The sequence below is a fragment of the Lissotriton helveticus genome, chromosome 7 (assembly GCF_964261635.1).
Source record: "Lissotriton helveticus chromosome 7, aLisHel1.1, whole genome shotgun sequence".
Classification (NCBI taxonomy): Eukaryota; Metazoa; Chordata; class Amphibia; order Caudata; family Salamandridae; genus Lissotriton; species Lissotriton helveticus.
In genome coordinates this window covers 849,794,169-849,814,185 of record NC_136068.1, presented here as the reverse complement: position 1 = coordinate 849,814,185, position 20,017 = coordinate 849,794,169, and the positions used below count along the sequence as shown (strand labels likewise).

The 20,017-nt window shown below is 46.6% G+C and overlaps 1 protein-coding gene across 2 annotated transcripts in view; it reads left to right on the top strand.

Annotated features, from left to right (window-relative positions):
* The first annotated feature begins 4,552 nt into the window (after window positions 1-4,552).
* LOC144767099 (kazal-type serine protease inhibitor domain-containing protein 1-like) overlaps window positions 4,553-20,017 on the top strand; it is a 128,976-nt gene continuing 113,511 nt past the window's right edge. For both annotated transcript variants that reach the window (XM_078650710.1, XM_078650709.1), the window contains exon 1: window positions 4,553-5,196. In XM_078650710.1, the coding sequence (XP_078506836.1) occupies window positions 4,674-5,196 (523 nt within the window). In that variant the 5' untranslated portion in view covers window positions 4,553-4,673. The remainder of the gene's footprint in view (window positions 5,197-20,017) is intronic.

Here is a 20,017-nt window from a genome sequence, read left to right as displayed (position 1 = left end):
AAAAAAGCCTGTATGGGGTCTGAAAACACAGCAGGTGAATACACTGTACAGCATACAATCCCCTGAGCCAAGGATTCATTTAGGTGCAACAGCAAGGGCAGACTAAAAAGAACAGAGTCCAACAAAAATGCATTACAGACATTTATCTGTGCTGATCCCGAGGAATTAAGATATTGGTGTTGCGCCAAAAACTAACTTCCAGAACAAATTTCGCCAGGAGTAAAGCAGAAAAGAGCAACCATTAGCCGTGAAGAGATTGTCACAGGCACAGAAAGGTTCCAAAAAATGCTATGTAAGAGTTATAGCTGCATGTAACTGGGTGCCCAAAATGCCAGAGGGAAAAAGAAATGTCTAAAACATAAGTGCACTTTAATTCTCCTCACCGGAGCCAGAGTGCCGCTTCATAAACGGGATGTCGTAGTCAAGTTGGTGGCCGCGCTCGGCGCCTCAGAAATGCCAAGCGCGTCGCATCGAATATCCAAGTATGCAGACAGCAATTACTCACAAAATAGGTGTGGTGCAGGTCAGGGCATCCTCCGACGTCCAAAACAGCTCACCAAATGTAAAAGGTGAACCACATTATGTGGATATTACGGCAAGTTCCGGAGAGCGTTACTCGAATGACGCCATTCACATCGGGCACCAAGCCACGCCCCCCCCCCCCCCAAACATTCATATTCCTGATAGTGGCTCTGGGCCAGATTCACAAAGGTGAACTTAGGTGCTTGGACTAAACTTAGACCAAATGTCTAAATTTACGACTTTGGGAATTCACAAATGGCATTTACAAGTCCTATCTTCATGTGGGCACCTGGGCGGAGATCCGCTCCGAGTGTAGCATAAAGATAGCACTGGCATTGGGTGTTTGGCAAAAGGGGAGCAAGGGGAGGTTCTCCATTGTTGTCAGAGGCTCCTATTGTACGGTGCACATCTAACCCTGTGATGCAAGACCAAATAACTATTCAGCACAGTCCCTCTCAGCACCAGGGGTATCCCCAGTCAAAAGGAACCCAGGCATTGCAAACACAGGGATACATGAGGTCTACAGATGGGACTGAATTCAGGACTTGGTCTTGTGATAGTGATTTAAAAAAAGAAGGCATGGTGACTTTTAAGCTTTTCCAAATCTGTTCATTCTGATTTCTGAACTTCATAGATTATAATATCTCCTTGATGTTCCCTTTGAATCTTACAGTTTGGAGTAATCGAAGTTGGTATATATACTATTGAATACAATATATGTTTATCTTATTCCGTCATTCTTAAGTAGTAATTTAAAACTTTCGAAGACAATACTTTCTGTGGCATGTTTGAACTGGCTGGTATCACTAAGTTCCTAGGTGAGAGAAAGCAAAGAGCTCGGTAGGAGTGTGGCTTCAACTGAGTGGAGTAGATGTGCCAATGTCTGGTTTCGCTTGTGCACGTATTAAGATGGTTATGAAGTCTGATTTTGCCTAAACCATAGATATAAACCTGATATTTTGTTGAAAGGGTTATTGTAACAAAAATATTATGCACATGAAATATCTGTGAGTGCTCTAAGCTCTCTAGGAGACCAAGTGAGTAGAATATCAAATTCACCAGACGGGTGATCCCTCCAAAAGAACAAGTTCAAGGCATCTTGCAAACACTGAAGATGTGAGGAGACCTCTGGAGTAGATACAAGCAGCTGGGATCATCATGAATTCTGAAGTCCCTACATCTCACCAACAGAAGTGTCTTGTTAAAGGTAAGAAGTGCGAATGCACATGTAATACCAGACACATTAGAACCACACTCTCCTAGGCCAGTAAATGAAAGCAGTAAGTAGATAATAGTAATTTAATTCCAGATTTGTAAAGCGCAACTTATCACACCTAGGGCTAACAAGGCGTTGGGGTCCATTGGGGAGATTATCCCCCGGATTCATCAATATCCCGTTTTGCGAGTCCTTAATAGCGATTTTTAAGGAATCGCTATTAAAGACTCGCAAAACGGGATGCATGTAGAAATCGCAATATTTTTTGCGATTTCTACTGCTTCCTTATTTGCGATTCGGTAATTGCTAATCGCAAATAAGGAAAGGCCCATAGGAATGAATGGGGAGTCGTTCCTTATTTGCGATTCGAAATTAGCGAATCGCAAATAAGGAAGCGATTTCAAGGGTGCCAGGGTGTCCAAAGGACACCCTGTAGCACCCCTGAAATGGTCATGTACACTGGTGTTGCGCACACACATGTCCAAAGGACATGTGTGTTTGTAACATACAACTTAGAAAAATGCACTAAAGTGCATTTTTCTATGTTTTCGCTATTTACCACGTAGTTATACTTCGCAGTAAATAGCGGCCCCAGATTGTGAATTCACAATTTTCAAATGGTTCATGAATTGCATTTAAGGAATCGCAAATTGAGATTCCTTAAATGCAATTAATCACAATTTAGCGATTTCTAGATTTGCGATTTTTGCATTTGGGATGATGAATCCCAAATGCAAAAAAAGCGCTCTCAAAGGGCCAGATTCTCAGAATCTGGGCCTTTGCGAGCCGATTTTACTTTGATGAATCTGGCTGTAAGTGAGCTATTACCAAGAGTCACATGATGCTGAGCTGGGCTGCCGCCAGGGATAAAACCGCGAGCTCCGCGCTCTGGAGTCAGCCGCTATGGTCACTGCACCACACCTCTCCTATTGACAGTCCACTGGTTGTCTGTGCCACTTCTTGGGAATGGGTGCTTGCAGATCTTCGTGGGTGAAGCAGGTTTTTTTTAATTCAGAATGCTGCTCCAGAGGCATCATAAAGCCAGTGCCAACCTCCAGAGGCTCATAGAGCAGAGTGAGAGACAGAGACAAGAAGTTCCTTAAAGAGCTTGGCTGCCTAGATGACATTATCATATTAACTTGGAGGAACTTAAAAGCAGTCTCATGAAAGGCCTGCATAAATATCGTTTGAAGTGGTCCTCAATAACAGGCAGTTCTGCCACATTTCCAAGTAGGTAAAGCACATTATCTCAGTGGAAGCAGTATATTTTATTCATGACAAGTCCCAAGCCGTATTCTAGACACTTTAGATCCCCTGGAGTGAAGAATCAAAGGAAACAAAAAGAAAACTTGGTTAAGATGGGTATAGTTCAGCCAGATATAAGAAAAGTCCTAGTAATGGCATTGTTCGATGCCTTCACTTTCACTTGCTGCAGTTGGTTCTGGTTGAACTCTGTTTGTAAACGTTGGGTTTGCAGGATTTTCATAAATTGAAAGTAGTTAAATTTAGGTCTTGATGAGGGCTAAGGATGTTGCAGAGGCTATGGCTGTGGACTGTCAAGGATATCCGCTGTGTTTAAGGCTTCTGAAGGAGCCTTGTTTGTTTAGATGTGATGGTTCTTGGCTGGTGCATAATCTTGAGTCATTTTTTGGAGGTATCTTGGCCCGTTCAATTTTATTACCCTTGTGCATACTCTAGTCTAGAGCATATTAAATTTCATTATGGATTCCATTGAAATCCAGTGGGACACTTGGTAGGTTGGCTTGACACTGCAGGCACAATCTGTCTGCCTGTGTTTTTTATCCCATGTTCTCTGGGAATGCAACACACTGTCAGATAAGTCCACCCTGGACGAAGGCTATTCATCGGATCTGTGATGTCATAAAAAATGCTGAAGGTTGTTTTCAGTTGGGGCCATCTTGTATTGGGGTCTAATGACCAGGCTGCCTTGACTAGACCAATTAGGTCAGGGGGAAATGCAGCCCAAAATGAGTTTCTAGAACGACAGTGCTTTATAACTACCACAGGTGATTAACATTTCCCTCTATTCATCAACATCCCCTGGTGCGTTCCTCTGTAGCCAGAACCGGACTGGAAACCAACATCAGTCCTGGCAAAAATGTTCATTCCAGCATCATACTATGGGAAGCTGGTACAAGAATGGGAGACGGGGCATGGTTGGATCATGGCAGCCCATCCCACACTGAAAGCAGCCCCCTAACTTGTAGCCTAATGGGGAAATGTCAGAGTGGCAGATTGGCTGTCCATCCCTGCCAGGAGCTTGCCACCTGCCATCTTCAGGTAAAAGACAAATAGAGGCGGCCATTTTAAAATGTACATAGCCAGGCAGTCCTTCCCAGCACCCATATGGAGGCCTGAACATCACAATAGCGCAGCATTTCCTAAATAATGAGTTAATTCAATAGAGAACCCCCTACTGTAACTGAGTGACGGGAAGGAACCTGCATTCCCGTCGTCTGCTGAAAGTTGGAAGGACTCATTTGCTTGCAATGTGTGTCGAGACCCTTTTACAATTCACAGTGGGCATACTCACCACTGAACTGCACCTCCTAAAGACAGCATTATATAGAATGCAAAACAGAGGGTGGAATCTTTGGGGCATTCGTAAACTTGAATAAACCAGGCCCCATTTTACATCGTGTATAAAAAACCCAGCCCCTGCACTGCTAGTTGGAAAAGTCTGTTTAATAGAACTGCTTGCCAAGTTGGCTCACTCCTAGCAAATAGTTTTTCCTTGAGTGCCAGCTCAGCTGTCAGCAGGGAATATTGTGCTCTCAAAGTCATGTCTTGTTTTTCTTTGAGATGAGAACTCCGAGCTTTTTGGGACTTCGATATACCAGCTCCAGGGTCTCACGCTGATTTATAGCCCAAATATAATGTGACTTATTTTGACAGAAATGAAAACAGACGTGTGATGCTCCCTGGTGTCCTGCTATCTTTACTGCACGGCTATTGGATTTCTGCTCCTTGCCTCCTCGAGATGAAGCCTCTGGTGGCACTTCTAATGATGGTAATCGCCCTGCACGGCTCTCAGGGCATCCCCGGCTTCCACCACACAGGCTGGCTAAGGCTGCTGCGGGCAGGGGACAGCTGTGGAGAATGCGCCCGGGAACTCTGCCCCACGCCCACCGGGTGCCTGGCTGGGGCGGTGTTAGACGAGTGTGGCTGCTGCCCCGAGTGTGGCAACGTGGAAGGGCAGATCTGTGACTTGGAAATCGCCAACCCCTTCTACGGCAAGTGTGGCGAGCACCTGGAATGCCGGCTGCACGCGGACGACAACCAATCAGAAGTCCCCGAGCCCCAGTGCGAATGCAAGTCTCAAGAGTCTGTCTGCGGTTCCGACGGCAAGACTTATGGGAACATATGCAAATTAAATGAGATGTATGCAAAGAAGAAAAACAATCTCACCGTGAGGCATGACGGACCATGTGAAACAGGTGAGCACAGTCAGCACCGCCAGGTACCTAAAATGAACATGTAATAAAAAAATGAATCACAGATGCTGGGTGCCTCAGCTTTGCATTATGGTATTTGTTTTCGGCCGTTATAGTGGCATCAATGTAAATATGAAAATGTGGGTAAATGCGATCGGTCTCGCCGTTGTGGCCTTAGAAGTATACAGCCATGCAGCACATTATCCTGGGTGTTACAACATCTACTGTTCTCATTCAGCCTTACACAATGCCCTGTACGCGAAACACTATTGGAACTCACAAACAATGCATTTTTTAAAGTGCTTCATTGCCTTATAAGGGTAGTATATAAGTACAATAATAAAATACCACGTTCTAAGTGGCAAAGGTTATTGATTATGTGTACATTAAGGGAATAGAGACATACAAGAAGGCGAACATGTGGTTCACTGTCCACGTTGCCGACTCTAGAACCACGCAACTGGGTTCTAATTCTGCCTTCCCCATCTGAACAGAAAAGTGTGATCTTGGGCAAATCACTTCGTCTCCCTATTTGTCAGCTGCCATTTGCGTTACAACCAGGAGTGCTATTAAACAGGCCGAACTCCAGGAAGAGTGAACAAAAATGCATCTATGTTTCTCTCATTATGAGAAAGGGGTCCAATATCAGTGACATAAGTGTGATTTGACATTCTCGGTGTGAGCGCACTTTAATAATAATTACCTGGTGCCAATATAGGTTGTTTAATTATGTATGTTAGTCACAATCTTATCTAGCGGTATTATGCCATGTTTTGGAAAACCTCTGCAAAGCAGAAAAGTGACATTGAAGAGTATACTACCATGCGCTGCAGGTTATATGTTATGTTGATTTGTATTGGGATGTGATGCTTCGGAGTGTTAAACAGTGTGCATGCATCCTGTCTAGAATGATGTGAGAGCATTTCACACTATGCCACATCAATCTTCGGGTTTGTACTGAGATTGGAAGAATGGGTCGGGCAGTGCTATTAAATATACAACAGAAACGTGTGACATCCAGTTGTACTGTCCATTAAGAAAGGGCTGGCCAGCTGAAAAATACTGTGAGTCCAACTTCAGAAGCATGGTAGAAGAGCTCTGCTCAGGTACTGGTAAAATGCTAATACAAGTAGCAACATAGCTTGTGGTTGCAAAGAGTACACATTAGTAAATACGTGAAGTAGCAAAGTTTTACATAGAACTAAATGAGGGCTTTGAAAAAATAAGATTACACTTCCCCCGAGGTATGGGGCCTCAATTGCCCCTATCAATGCGTGCACTGGGTTTTGAAGTATTGTTTGTACCTTTAGAATGGCGACTGCAGTGTGAACAAATCACAGCGCCAGAAACACAGCAGATAAACAAATAATCAGTATACCAGTGACGCGGAGAACTGTTTGTTGTAGCGCCAGAGCCCGAGCGCCTAAAGGATTGCCACGAAGAGGAAGAAGTGCTGACCAAGTAAAGCCTGCCTGCTGCCTGCAGCGTCCCTCTCCCGCCGCCGCAACCGAGCAAGATCCGCGGCCGCCGAGCGGAGGGGGACACCAAAACTACACCCCCCAGCAGGCCTTGCGGCACTAGACGCCCTCCCATTGCGCCAGGCGGCGCATAAAGGTAGCGTCACCCCGGCAGAGCGGGTGACGCGGAGAACTGTTTGTTGTAGCACCAGAGCCCGAGCGCCTAAAGGATTGCCACGAAGAGGAAGAAGTGCTGACCAAGTAAAGCCTGCCTGCTGCCTGCAGCGTCCCCCTCCCGCCGCCGCAACCGAGCAAGAACCGCGGCCGCCGAGCGGAGGGGAACACCAAAACTACACCCCCCAGCAGGCCTTGCGGCACTAGACGCCCTCCCATTGCGCCAGGCGGCGCATAATAGTAGCGTCACCCCGGCAGAGCGGGTGACGCGGAGAACTGTTTGTTGTAGCGCCAGAGCCCGAGCGCCTAAAGGATTGCCACGAAGAGGAAGAAGTGCTGACCAAGTAAAGCCTGCCTGCTGCCTGCAGCGTCCCCCTCCCGCCGCCGCAACCGAGCAAGAACCGCGGCCGCCGAGCGGAGGGGGACACCAAAACTACACCCCCCAGCAGGCCTTGCGGCACTAGACGCCCTCCCATTGCGCCAGGCGGCACGTAAAGGTAGCGTCACCCCGGCAGAGCGGGTGACGCGGAGAACTGTTTGTTGTAGCGCCAGAGCCCGAGCGCCTAAAGGATTGCCACGAAGAGGAAGAAGTGCTGACCAAGTAAAGCCTGCCTGCTGCCTGCAGCGTCCCCCTCCCGCCGCCGCAACCGAGCAAGAACCGCGGCCGCCGAGCGGAGGGGGACACCAAAACTACACCCCCCAGCAGGCATTGCGGCACTAGACGCCCTCCCATTGCGCCAGGCGGCGCATAAAGGTAGCGTCACCCCGGCAGAGCGGGTGACGCGGAGAACTGTTTGTTGTAGCACCAGAGCCCGAGCGCCTAAAGGATTGCCACGAAGGGGAAGAAGTGCTGACCAAGTAAAGCCTGCCTGCTGCCTGCAGCGTCCCCCTCCCGCCGCCGCAACGGAGCAAGAACCGCGGCCGCCGAGCGGAGGGGGACACCAAAACTACACCCCCCAGCAGGCCTTGCGGCACTAGACGCCCTCCCATTGCGCCAGGCGGCGCATAAAGGTAGCGTCACCCCGGCAGAGCGGGTGACGCGGAGAACTGTTTGTTGTAGCACCAGAGCCCGAGCGCCTAAAGGATTGCCACGAAGAGGAAGAAGTGCTGACCAAGTAAAGCCTGCCTGCTGCCTGCAGCGTCCCCCTCCCGCCGCCGCAACCGAGCAAGAACCGCGGCCGCCGAGCGGAGGGGGACACCAAAACTACACCCCCCAGCAGGCCTTGCGGCACTAGACGCCCTCCCATTGCGCCAGGCGGCGCATAAAGGTAGCGTCACCCCGGCAGAGCGGGTGACGCGGAGAACTGTTTGTTGTAGCGCCAGAGCCCGAGCGCCTAAAGGATTGCCACGAAGAGGAAGAAGTGCTGACCAAGTAAAGCCTGCCTGCAGTGTCCCCCTCCCGCCGCCGCAACCGAGCAAGAACCGCGGCCGCCGAGCGGAGGGGGAGACCAAAACTACACCCCCCAGCAGGCCTTGCGGCACTAGACGCCCTCCCATTGCGCCAGGCGGCGCATAAAGGTAGCGTCACCCCGGCAGAGCGGGTGACGCGGAGAACTGTTTGTTGTAGCACCAGAGCCCGAGCGCCTAAAGGATTGCCACGAAGAGGAAGAAGTGCTGACCAAGTAAAGCCTGCCTGCTGCCTGCAGCGTCCCCCTCCCGCCGCCGCAACCGAGCAAGAACCGCGGCCGCCGAGCGGAGGGGGACACCAAAACTACACCCCCCAGCAGGCCTTGCGGCACTAGACGCCCTCCCATTGCGCCAGGCGGCGCATAAAGGTAGCGTCACCCCGGCAGAGCGGGTGACGCGGAGAACTGTTTGTTGTAGCGCCAGAGCCCGAGCGCCTAAAGGATTGCCACGAAGAGGAAGAAGTGCTGACCAAGTAAAGCCTGCCTGCTGCCTGCAGCGTCACCCTCCCGCCGCCGCAACCGAGCAAGAACCGCGGCCGCCGAGCGGAGGGGGACACCAAAACTACACCCCCCAGCAGGCCTTGCGGCACTAGACGCCCTCCCATTGCGCCAGGCGGCGCATAAAGGTAGCGTCACCCCGGCAGAGCGGGTGACGCGGAGAACTGTTTGTTGTAGCGCCAGAGCCCGAGCGCCTAAAGGATTGCCACGAAGAGGAAGAAGTGCTGACCAAGTAAAGCCTGCCTGCTGCCTGCAGCGTCCCCCTCCCGCCGCCGCAACCGAGCAAGAACCGCGGCCGCCGAGCGGAGGGGGACACCAAAACTACACCCCCCAGCAGGCCTTGCGGCACTAGACGCCCTCCCATTGCGCCAGGCGGCGCATAAAGGTAGCGTCACCCCGGCAGAGCGGGTGACGCGGAGAACTGTTTGTTGTAGCGCCAGAGCCCGAGCGCCTAAAGGATTGCCACGAAGAGGAAGAAGTGCTGACCAAGTAAAGCCTGCCTGCTGCCTGCAGCGTCCCCCTCCCGCCGCCGCAACCGAGCAAGAACCGCGGTCGCCGAGCGGAGGGGGACACCAAAACTACACCCCCCAGCAGGCCTTGCGGCACTAGACGCCCTCCCATTGCGCCAGGCGGCGCATAAAGATAGCGTCACCCCCGCGTCGCGGGAGCGCGCGGGAGTGCCCGGGGCGAAGCCCGGGCAAAGGGCGGGCCCTCTGTGGCCCTCAGGGGACCAAAGGAGACGGGACGGGCCACCTCCCTAACGCTGCACCACCCCCTGGATCAAGGTGACTGAGATCCTCTTTTGTTGCTCGGTTTTCCGCTTTATTAACCGTTTTAGTAGCTAATACATACATATACTGATTTAAATACGGATTATTCTTTTAAAATGACTAAAGTAAGAAAGACTCCTGTGGCCACAAGATCATCCACCAGAAACAAGACCATACCATCCACACCCTTGCCGACACTAACTGCTATAGACCTAATGTTACAAAAAACTATTGGAGTAGTTGCAGATGCTATCCAAAATACGGAGAGGCGTCTTTCATTAACCCCGGATTTATGCTTTCCCAACTTATCACAGCACACTACTGCAAACTCCACTGCAATCAATAACATTATGGACTCTTCATTCAATCAGGAGTAATCTCTCCTAATGCAGTCTTTTGCAGGGTTGCCAAGTGGTCAAAAAAGCAGTAAGAAAACCGTTCAAATGTCATCTCCTATAATTGTAAACAGCCTAGAACAAAGCCCCTTACTTGTTTCCAATTTGGGGAGCATTGATTGTTCTCCTCAACCCGGAATATCCACTTCAAGCTCACAAGGGGGCATTTGTGTTGAAGGCTCACCAAATGTCAATGTAATATCTGTCGACAAAACACTATCCCCAAATAAGAGAAAGCGCCAACAAAAGAAACATGCAAAAACTAAATCTATAGTAAGGAAAACTTATAGACCATTAGGTCTCCACAAGCCATCGGCTAAGGATGTCTGGTTAAATTTCAGGTTGGCCAAAGCACCTAATGCCACACAAAATCTCACTTCTATACTTGCCACTAAGAACACAAGTACATTAAATGACATACAGGTAGATCACATTAAGACTTACTTAGTGCAATCAAGCCAGACTGAAAAATATAGTGTAGTGGACAACAAAATACCAACTGACCTGGAAGAACTGTTTAAATCTTTACTACAACCTTTGTGTGATAAAATCACCTGCATAGAGCAAACCTTAGCGAAATTTGAAAAACAACAAAGAAAGGACACTTCTAGTATTTTGAAGATCCTTTCCGTGCCTAAACTAAAGGAAAGCTCCACACCTCCTAAAAGTAATCTTAAACAAACAAAGATTCAGAGGACACAAACAAATTCTATTGCCCAAAGTAGTAGTTCTGTTTTGACACCTTTTTTACCTGTAAATACTTCAGTGCAAAACACTTTAACACCACCACAAGCCAATAATAACATAGATACAGCACAACCTCTGGATTCCTCACCCGAGAGCTACACTCCTGACACCGATGAGAGTGAATGGGCTGCGGAAGATATATCCTCTGAGCCTAGCGGTGGCCAAACTGAGCCACAAAGGCCAACAACCATACAAAATACTGCTTCTGATACACGTCCTAATCAAATACCCACAACAAAAATAAAACTAAAAAAAACTACTCATATTCACCTCCCACCTGATTCTCATCGGTACACCATAATAATGATTGGGGTACCACAACTCGAGACAGGTAAAACAGAAAGCTATGGTGAACTGAAAAACAAAGTGAGCCATTGGCTAACTGCTCATAGACCAATTCCCCCATATGTCAGTGGTAAAATAACAAATGTCAGAAGAGTGGATTGGGTGGGAAATAGATTTAAATCCACCGAGGGTGATTGTGTTGTAGTCAACTTCAAGGATGGCCGTACGGCAAAGTTTATAACGGACTGGAAGGATAGTTCCATTAGCAGCCTGATCCGCACTATGGATCTGAGTTACTTTTACCCCCCGAATAACCATCCTCCAACACCGGTGCATTCTTTCTCTACTGCTGAACATGTAAGAGCCCCAGATAACTTTCACCAACATTACAGTGGGATAACACCTAGAAATCAAGGCCACTTTATCGCAAAGGAGCAGCGTCAGCAAAGAAGGAATACATCCTGGGAACCCAGAGAGGTTAGATACGAAGGTACTTATCCAGAGAACTGGGAGGTTGCCCAGGGGACGTATTATCATCAAGAACACCCCCAATTCATAGATCCAAAAATCTATTATAATGTACCCGTCACTAACAGGTATGATGTTTTTTATAACCAAAGTGATCTGGAGGGGGTTGACTGACTACAGGCTGGTCCATCTATACTATTGCCAGGCGAATTCGCAGAATCAGATTACACAGAACCTAACCATGAACAAGGAGTGGCATACAAACAAGCCATAGTAGCCCCCCCTTTGATGTCAAAGCTAGACAACCCCAGTAAGCTATTGCCAGCCATGGTCAATCCACCCAATAACAACACATTTCCTGTCTTGCCTGAGGCTCATAACCCCCCCTTGGCCAACCTAAAACCAGACCTGGCCAGCACTGTGAACTTGGGGGCGATGAACATAGATACAGCCAATCCAATGATAACTCCAGTTAATAGAAAAACCGTCATAGAAACAGAATCTGGTGACTGTAGTTTAAGCCTAGTTTCCTGGAACATAGCCGGCTTGGCCGATAAATTATGTGATCCCGCTTGGTTAATATCTATTAAAAAATACACAATTATATGCCTTCAAGAGACATGGATGGAGGATAAAAATGTCCACGTTGAGGGCTTCCAAAGCTTTGTTATACCAGCAGCTGCATCAATCAGGGGCAGAGCAAAGGGGGGTTTGGCCATCTTCATCAATCTAGGTCTGTGTTGCAAAATAAGTAACTGGTATAATGCCAATCGGAACATTCAGATTCTTGAACTAAAGAGCGGCAGAAGTGTTTTGACCCTGAATAATTTTTACAATGCTAACGGTAATGGTGATTGTAATATTGTGTCCTTAACAGAGATATTGAGAGAAACTTCATGCATTGTGTCACGGAAGTTGTTGATTGCAGGTGATTTCAATGTACACCCATGTGGTAATCCAGGCCTTACCCCAATGGGTTCTCTGGGATGTAACAATGTAGAAGGTTTCCATTTTGCCCATACCAGGGGAGGCAAGAACTTAAACGATCTAGTGAACGAAAACAATTTAATTGTAGCCATGTCTATGGTTCCTGAAACAAAGGTCTATGATGTTACAACTTTTAAAGGACCTGGTCAGGGATCTTTTATAGACTATATACTGGTTTCCCCAGATCTCGTAACCTGGGTCTCGAATTTCACCATTCTTTCTAGCGCTCATAGTGATCACAATCCCCTAACTATCAAACTGGGTGGGACTTTATTCAAACAACGCATGCCCCGCAATGATCGGGGAACGATGAGCTGTATAAATGGCCGACGTCGTATAAAATGGACAATGGTAAACCAAGAAAATTTTTATTCTAAAATAAATAAAGTTTGTGAGGAGGAATTGTTAACATGTACATCTTCATACTCACCTCCTGAGAACATCTTGTCTGGGTTTGAGGCGTTAGTCTTAAAAATTGGCCCTATGCTAACAGCACCAACAAAAGGACAATGTGATAATAACTCCAAATGGTTTGACCATAATTGTTCAAAGGCAAGCAGAGATTTGAAGAATGCTCTAAAAATCAAACCCAGAGACTATGATCAAATAAGAAATCTCCGATCGATACACAAGAAGGCATTAGTCGCTAGGAAAAAAGAAATTAAGGCCAACACCATAGAGTCTCTCCTTGACCCCTCAGTGTTGGGGAACAGCAGTAAGTTCTGGCAAATTATCAACAAACCTTTGTTTGATAATCCTAATGATACAGCCCTTGGTACTAACATCTCCGAGGAGGAGTGGGTGTCCCATTTTAGCACAATTTTTAAAAGTCATGAGCAACGGGAAGAAAATGTCTTTGTAACTCCATCCGATAATTTTTTTAGCTTTTCAGTTAACGAGATTGAAAGGGGTATTCAGGGACTAACTAGCAATAAGGCCCCGGACCCGGATGGTTTACCCCCGGACCTCTTTAAGTCAAGTATTTCCTTCTGGGCTCCCGTCCTCACTGCTGTAGTAAATGCAGCAGTGATCTCGGGGTGCCCAAATACGTGGGGGTTATCGACCATAGTCCCTGTTTTTAAAAAGGGCGACCGTAGTAGCCCACTATGTTACAGGCCGATATCCCTAATAAATTCAGTAGCCAAAGTGGTAGGAGGAATAATCCTGAACAGGTTATCTACATGGGCTAAAGAAAATAATATTTTATCATCCATACAATACGGATTCAGACCTGGCCATTCGACAATTACACAGTGTCTGAACCTGTATTTGATTTTAAGTAAGTATACCCTGGCCAAAGAAGGAACAGTCTATATGGCATTTATGGACTTATCGTCCGCCTTTGACTGCGTGGACAGAGGCACACTATGGGCTACCCTGATAAAAATGGGCGTAGAGAGGAATCTTGTTAACTTTTTGCCCGATCTGCATTCGGACACATGAGCCAATGTCCGTTACACCCAAGACCTAAAAGTAACGGGCGAATTTAGAATAAATCGGGGTGTACGACAGGGGTGCATCCTGGCTCCATTCCTCTTCAATTTGTATATCAACGAATTGGAGGAATTTCTTCTAAAAATTGAAGCAGACTACCCCTTTGTAGAGCGCAAAGGGGTTCCTGTGCTGCTTTATGCAGATGATGCTGTACTCATTTCTAGAACAGCAAATGGCCTTCAGAAACTACTAAATTCCTTCTTTAAGTTCATGGAGTCCCGTGGATTAAGTATAAATAACTCTAAGTCCTACGTTATGAAAATAGGTCAGGGTATACGGAAAACTAATTCTTTTTGTATAAATGGGGAGAAAATCCCTACCACCAACACCTTTTCATACCTTGGAGTCCTCTTAGATCACAAATTATCCTGGGGTCCCGCAGTCACCAAAAAGAAGGGTGAGGCAACACGTGTAAATGCGGCCATTCTTGGCTTTGCGAAAAAAATCGGAAATTGTCCAACGGCCGCCCTGCTCAAATTATACCAGGCAAAAAGTGTTGCTGTCACCAGCTATGGAAGCGAGCTTTGGGGCTACTGTAAGATAAAGGACCTAGAGGTTACAGAAAATAATGTTTTGAAAAAGATACTGAGGCTACCAAGGGGCACAGGGAATTTCTCGATACATGAGGAGCTGGGTGTCCCCTATTTAAGTGACAGAATTGCATTGAACCCGGTACTGTGCTGGTTGAATTGTTGGCTTAATAAAGATATACCTCTCACCCAAGCTTTGTTAAAAGAAGCCTTGTCACTTGATGGGAGGTTTCAAGTTCCGTGGCTGAAGTATATAAAGGACTGTTTGACGGCAATTGGCCGGTCTGATTTGTTTTTTGCCCCCAATTTGATTACGAAACCCGATGTTATATTTGTAAAAAATGCTATGTTAATACTAAGATGTTCAGACAGGGAAGAGGTTGAGCTACAGAAGGACAGTGTTAGGAAACACTTACTACTCAAAACCTGTCCACAAATGGAACCCTACTTGTCATGGCATATGACTGGCTACGAACGTTTCTTGTTAACAAGGTTTCGCTTTGACCTATTTCATCTCTTACTGGCGGTCCCAAGTGGGGCTCATCGGGGGGAGAAGTTGCCAGCTTGCGGCTGCGACGGGAAGTCTCCGCAAGACTTGGCACACTTTTTATTTACTTGCCCTTATTACACTTTACCACGGAAATTATATCTTAAACCATGTCTTAAAAAATTGAATTTTACTCAAGTCAAACCCGCACTTTACTATCTTCAATTGCTGAATTGTGATTGCACATTATTTGTCTGTAACTTTTTTAAATCAGCCATTACCTTTAGGAAAAGCATGGATGGATAATTATGCTGCTAATGCTTTAGGTACTTTTAATTTTTATAACGAATCTATTTATGTTTTTAATGTACTTTTAATAATGTTAATGCTCATGTTGCCCGCTGCTTTCTCTTTTTTACCTTTTACTGTGTATTGGACTTCTTACTTGTCAAAATGAATTATCCGGACCGTTTTTAATTGTTTGTCGATGATATGTACTTTTATGATTGTAATCTTTACAATCGAATAAAGTTATTTGAACTGAACTGAACAGTATACCAACACAAGGCCCATTTTCCTAATTGGTTTACAAGAAAATCAAAAGAATAAAATCTTTGACACTTCAGTGCTTAAAACAAACGGCAAAACAGAAGATAGCAGAGTGCCAGGTAAAAGAAGAAAGCCTTGCACCTTTTATTTGATTTACAGAAATGCAGCCCATCCACTTTTTAAAACTTTTAGGCGCACAGCAGCCACCTAGGAAACCTGCATCCAATAAAGCCCAGGAGAAGGGACTGCTCAGAGGATGCCCCTGAGGCCGTTAGGTGGCAGAAGGGGACTTTAGCGTCCCAGTGTTCCCTTGCAACTTCCAGGCGAGTCAGATAATGCGTGTGCGGGGGTGCCTGTGTCCCTCCGACTTCCCATAGAGGGCCCCGGGGGTCTCTAACTGACTGCCGCAGGCCATCCCCAGCTACAATTTGATTCCCTGGTTAATTGTAGGCCCTTTGTCAGAGTTACGTAGGGAGTAAAGCCCACATTAACAACGGATTTGCCTGGTGTGTGTGGGGGGAGCAGGGGTGTAGTTGATGATACTGAGAACTTGGAAGTTATCGATATTATATAAAGAAGCAACTGGAGAATAGGGTTGGAGTCATGGCATCTGCTCTCCCGTGTGAAGTAAAAAAAAACGAAAAACAATGACAATTAATACCGATCCAGCAATGATTGAACTCCCTTACAATGAAGTGTACAGGATTGGGAGAACACACAATGGAAGTGAAACACTGCATTTGTGCTTGAAGGGCAGGGGAAGGGCAGCAGAGCCTTGGCAATGAGCTTCTGGTATCTTAGCAGCATCGCTTAGGGTCCAGCTGGGAGCCTGACCTCTTGGTGGCCCTGGCTTGAGCAGGGAGCCCCCGGGAGAGGTGGGAGGAGGTTGGGCAGAGCAGCTAATGCTGTTGGAGGAGGAAGATGGAAGCATTGCACGGTAGGCATAGCGCGCATTGAAGAAAGGAAATGCTGCCATGAGCTGTGCAAGAGTACTTTACGCAGTGTAATAAAATATGAAGATTTAGAGCACATGTAACTGGGGCTGTCCTCATGGGAGGTTACAGCAGCAGAAAAGGAGGGACTACTGAGAAAATTAACCAACGAAAAGCAGGCATTTATGAAGAACAGTCAAAGGATCCAATTAAAAAGATGGGCGGTGCTTAAAGCCCATATTCCAGATACAGCATGTCTCAAAGAGACCTCGCATGCGCTGCCAAGGTAAGACCTCAAAAGATTTGAATGGAGTATGATTATTCTACCACATCCACTTGAGTCAAAATGTTGCAACTGGCTTTGAACTACTCGTTGAGTCGCCCGGCTTTATCAGGACAGGGCAGATCTCTCAGAAGTTATCTCCTTTTCAAATAGAGGGTTTTTTCTTATGCTTTTCTCAATTAGCCTCATGTGTATGCTATGCCAACAACCTTTTTCTACAGAACCGTTAATTCCCAATTACTTTTGTGATGCTCGGGTACTTCCGCGCGTTCATACCTGGGAAATAAGGGATACCTTCAGTATATCTCATATTGGTCTTGATTACGATGAGGCTCGGACCGACGGCCAGAGCCTTCAGAGCCGCATCGTAATGTGGCGGTTGGATTTCTTTCTAACCACCTCATTACAATGGAGATGGTCAGAAAATAATCACCCCGGTCATTCCAGCTGGCTTCTGACGGGCTTGGAGAGCCCGTCTGCCAGTCGGAATGCTGCAAGTAATCTCAAGGGCGGGTCTTTTTGCCCTTGAGATTACGATGGCGCTTTCAGACATGGTCTCCATGCCGGCCTGTCCGACAGGTGCACAGCCTCCGGATGGATGCTGATGGGGCACCTACGGTGCTCCCTTGTTGATCCCAAGACTTTGTGGCAGGCACCTTGAGGTGCCAGCCACGGGGTGCAGGGATGAACCGCACCTCCCATTTTACAATGGGAGCAAGCATTACGGCTGGTTTATGGCCTTAATGCAGGCTCCATTGTAAAATGTAGGAATGTGATCAAACAGTGTTCGGTCACATCATAATGTGGCGGTCGGGACTGCTGACAGTAGGTCGGTTGGTCCGAGGAGCGAGTTTAGTGTCAGGCGAATGGGATTCCACCCGACATTGTAATGAAGCCTATTATATTCAAAAATAACCATTTCACTGACTTCGTAAGGCACTGCACACTCAACTACTAATGACACAGTGATGTGCATCATCACTCTGTTCTTGTGATCTGTTTCAGGAACTGGTGTGCCTCCACATCTGTCCATTATCATTATCTTCCCCACATCATGTGTGCTTCATTCTTCAGCACATATAGAAAGAGGAACTGGCCTCCAAACGAAAAAGGTTGCCGCTACATGTTTCGGCATACTACGCAGCTTGAAACCGGTCTTGAAATTCTTTGACCCTGCCATTAGGCAGCTGATTGTCCAGTCTACGGTGCTGTCCAAATTAGACGACGCATGTTCATTGCTGTTAGGGGCTAACCAGGCTGAAATTGCCCGATTGCAACGCATTAAAAATGCGGCTGCCAGGGCGTTAGTAGGCCTGCCTCGATTTAGCCCTACCTCTGCTACCATCCGGAAGCTTCACTGGCTTCCGGTGGCTCAGCGGACACAGTTTAAGACCTTATGCATTTCGTTTAAAATCTTAAAAGTGGCTACCCCCAAAATGTTGGGTACTCTGCTGAACATGTATGTTCCTAGGCGGGCTCTACGTTCGGCTGGTCAGAACCTGGTCGAAGTACCCCGTTTCAATCGAAACAGAGCTGGTGGACGCTCCTTTCGTTTTCTAGCAGCAAAATCATGGAATGCCCTTCCAGCCCACATTCGGGGAATGGAAGACCTGTTTCAATTTAGGAAAGCCATCAAAACACATTTATTTCCTTTGAAATAACTCTTTCTGTACGCCTATTTTATTGAACCCAGTTGTTGTTTCTTTCTACAGGATTTAGCGCCGGGACGTCCCTTCGCTGGGGCAGCTGAGCGCTTTACAAGATTTTATAACATAACATAACATAACATAACATGCACTGTCTTGTGCAGGAAAGTGACACTTCCTGCACAAAAACAATCCTGCCTGTAACACAAGCTCCCTTGCAGCATGTATTGGCTAAAATGTTTTGCGAATTTATAAAGTGGGGCTATACTTTTTGACATGCGGTTTTCTCTATTTATTAACATTTCCTTCCAGGTTAAATTTGTGTCAAACAGAATGCCTAGATCAGTAAATGTTTTGACCCGCTCTCTACCGTTACCCTCTATATTGAGCCTCATCAATCTTTTCTTGTCCCCACCCATTGCCAAAAAAGTCCTTGTTCTATTCACAGACAGATCCAAATCTGCCATAAAAGTTGAATAAATCCATATGGAGCTTTGTAGGGCCATTGGGGTTCCGGCCATCAGGACCACATCATCTGCGTAAAGCAGGATTGGGAGGGGGATAGAGGCGGTGTAAGGAAAGTCCATGCATTTCTCAAGCAAAGCGGTATTTAAACTGTTCGTATATAATGAAAATAAGAAGGGAGCAAGAACGCATGCCTGCCTTATGCCTTTCTTTCTCAATTTTCAAGGGTATAGTGCACTCCCCTCGCCTTCCATAATGCACTACCGCTTCTGCCTCCACATACATTTGTCTTATGAGGAAAAAAACGATCTCTGTTTCTACACCCATGGTCTCCATAATGGAACACAGTTTACTGTTGGCCACACAATCGAAAGCCGCTGGAAGATCCATGAAGGCTATGTGAAATTGACCTTTCTTTGTTATGGTATATTTTGAAGCTAACAGAGATAAATTCAGGCATTGGCCAAATGTTACCCTGCCCTTCCTAAAACGAAATTGTACCTCCGCTCGTATATTTTTTTCCTCAGCCCACTCTTCCTACCAGTTGAGCAAAAGTCTGCTCATTCATTTTGCTGAACTATCAATTAGAGAAATGGGGCGGTAATGTGCTGGATTTGTAATATCCCCCTTCTTGTGCCCCAAGATAATCACTGATCTCTTCCAAGAGGTAATTAGGCCTGTTTTAATCAAGGCATTAAATACTATGGTCAACAGGGGTACCAAGAAGTGTTTTTGTGTAAGAATTAAAACCACTGGGACCCCTTCCAGACCAGCCGCTTTCAAAGCGGTTGACTGTGACAAGGCAAGCTCAATTTCTTTAAAGTCAAACTCCAGCATGCAGGGATCTCTTTGGCCTATTTCACGGACTTCCACGTTGATGACTCCCCTCTTTTGAAAAATAGTCTGAAAGTAGGTTACCCAGGTTTCCTCATCAATATGTGAGTCCAATGATGGCCCACCCTTATCCTGTAGGAATGGGGAGTTAATCACATCCCAGCATATTTGCTATCCTTAGAATTCGAAGCTTGCTGTAACTTCTACCATGCTTCTACTTTAAGCCGATTCTTTCTTTTTTCCCTCACTAACTTATAAATGGCCCTACATTTGCTTATTAAATCTTTCTTTCTTGGTTTCAGCTTTAGTGCTTCCTTCAGCTTGGCTGCGGCTTCCGAACAATCCTTATCAAACGACCGCTTTATAGGGCGCATTTTTTTGAAGAGTTGGGACGGTTAATTTAATTCTTGTGCATTC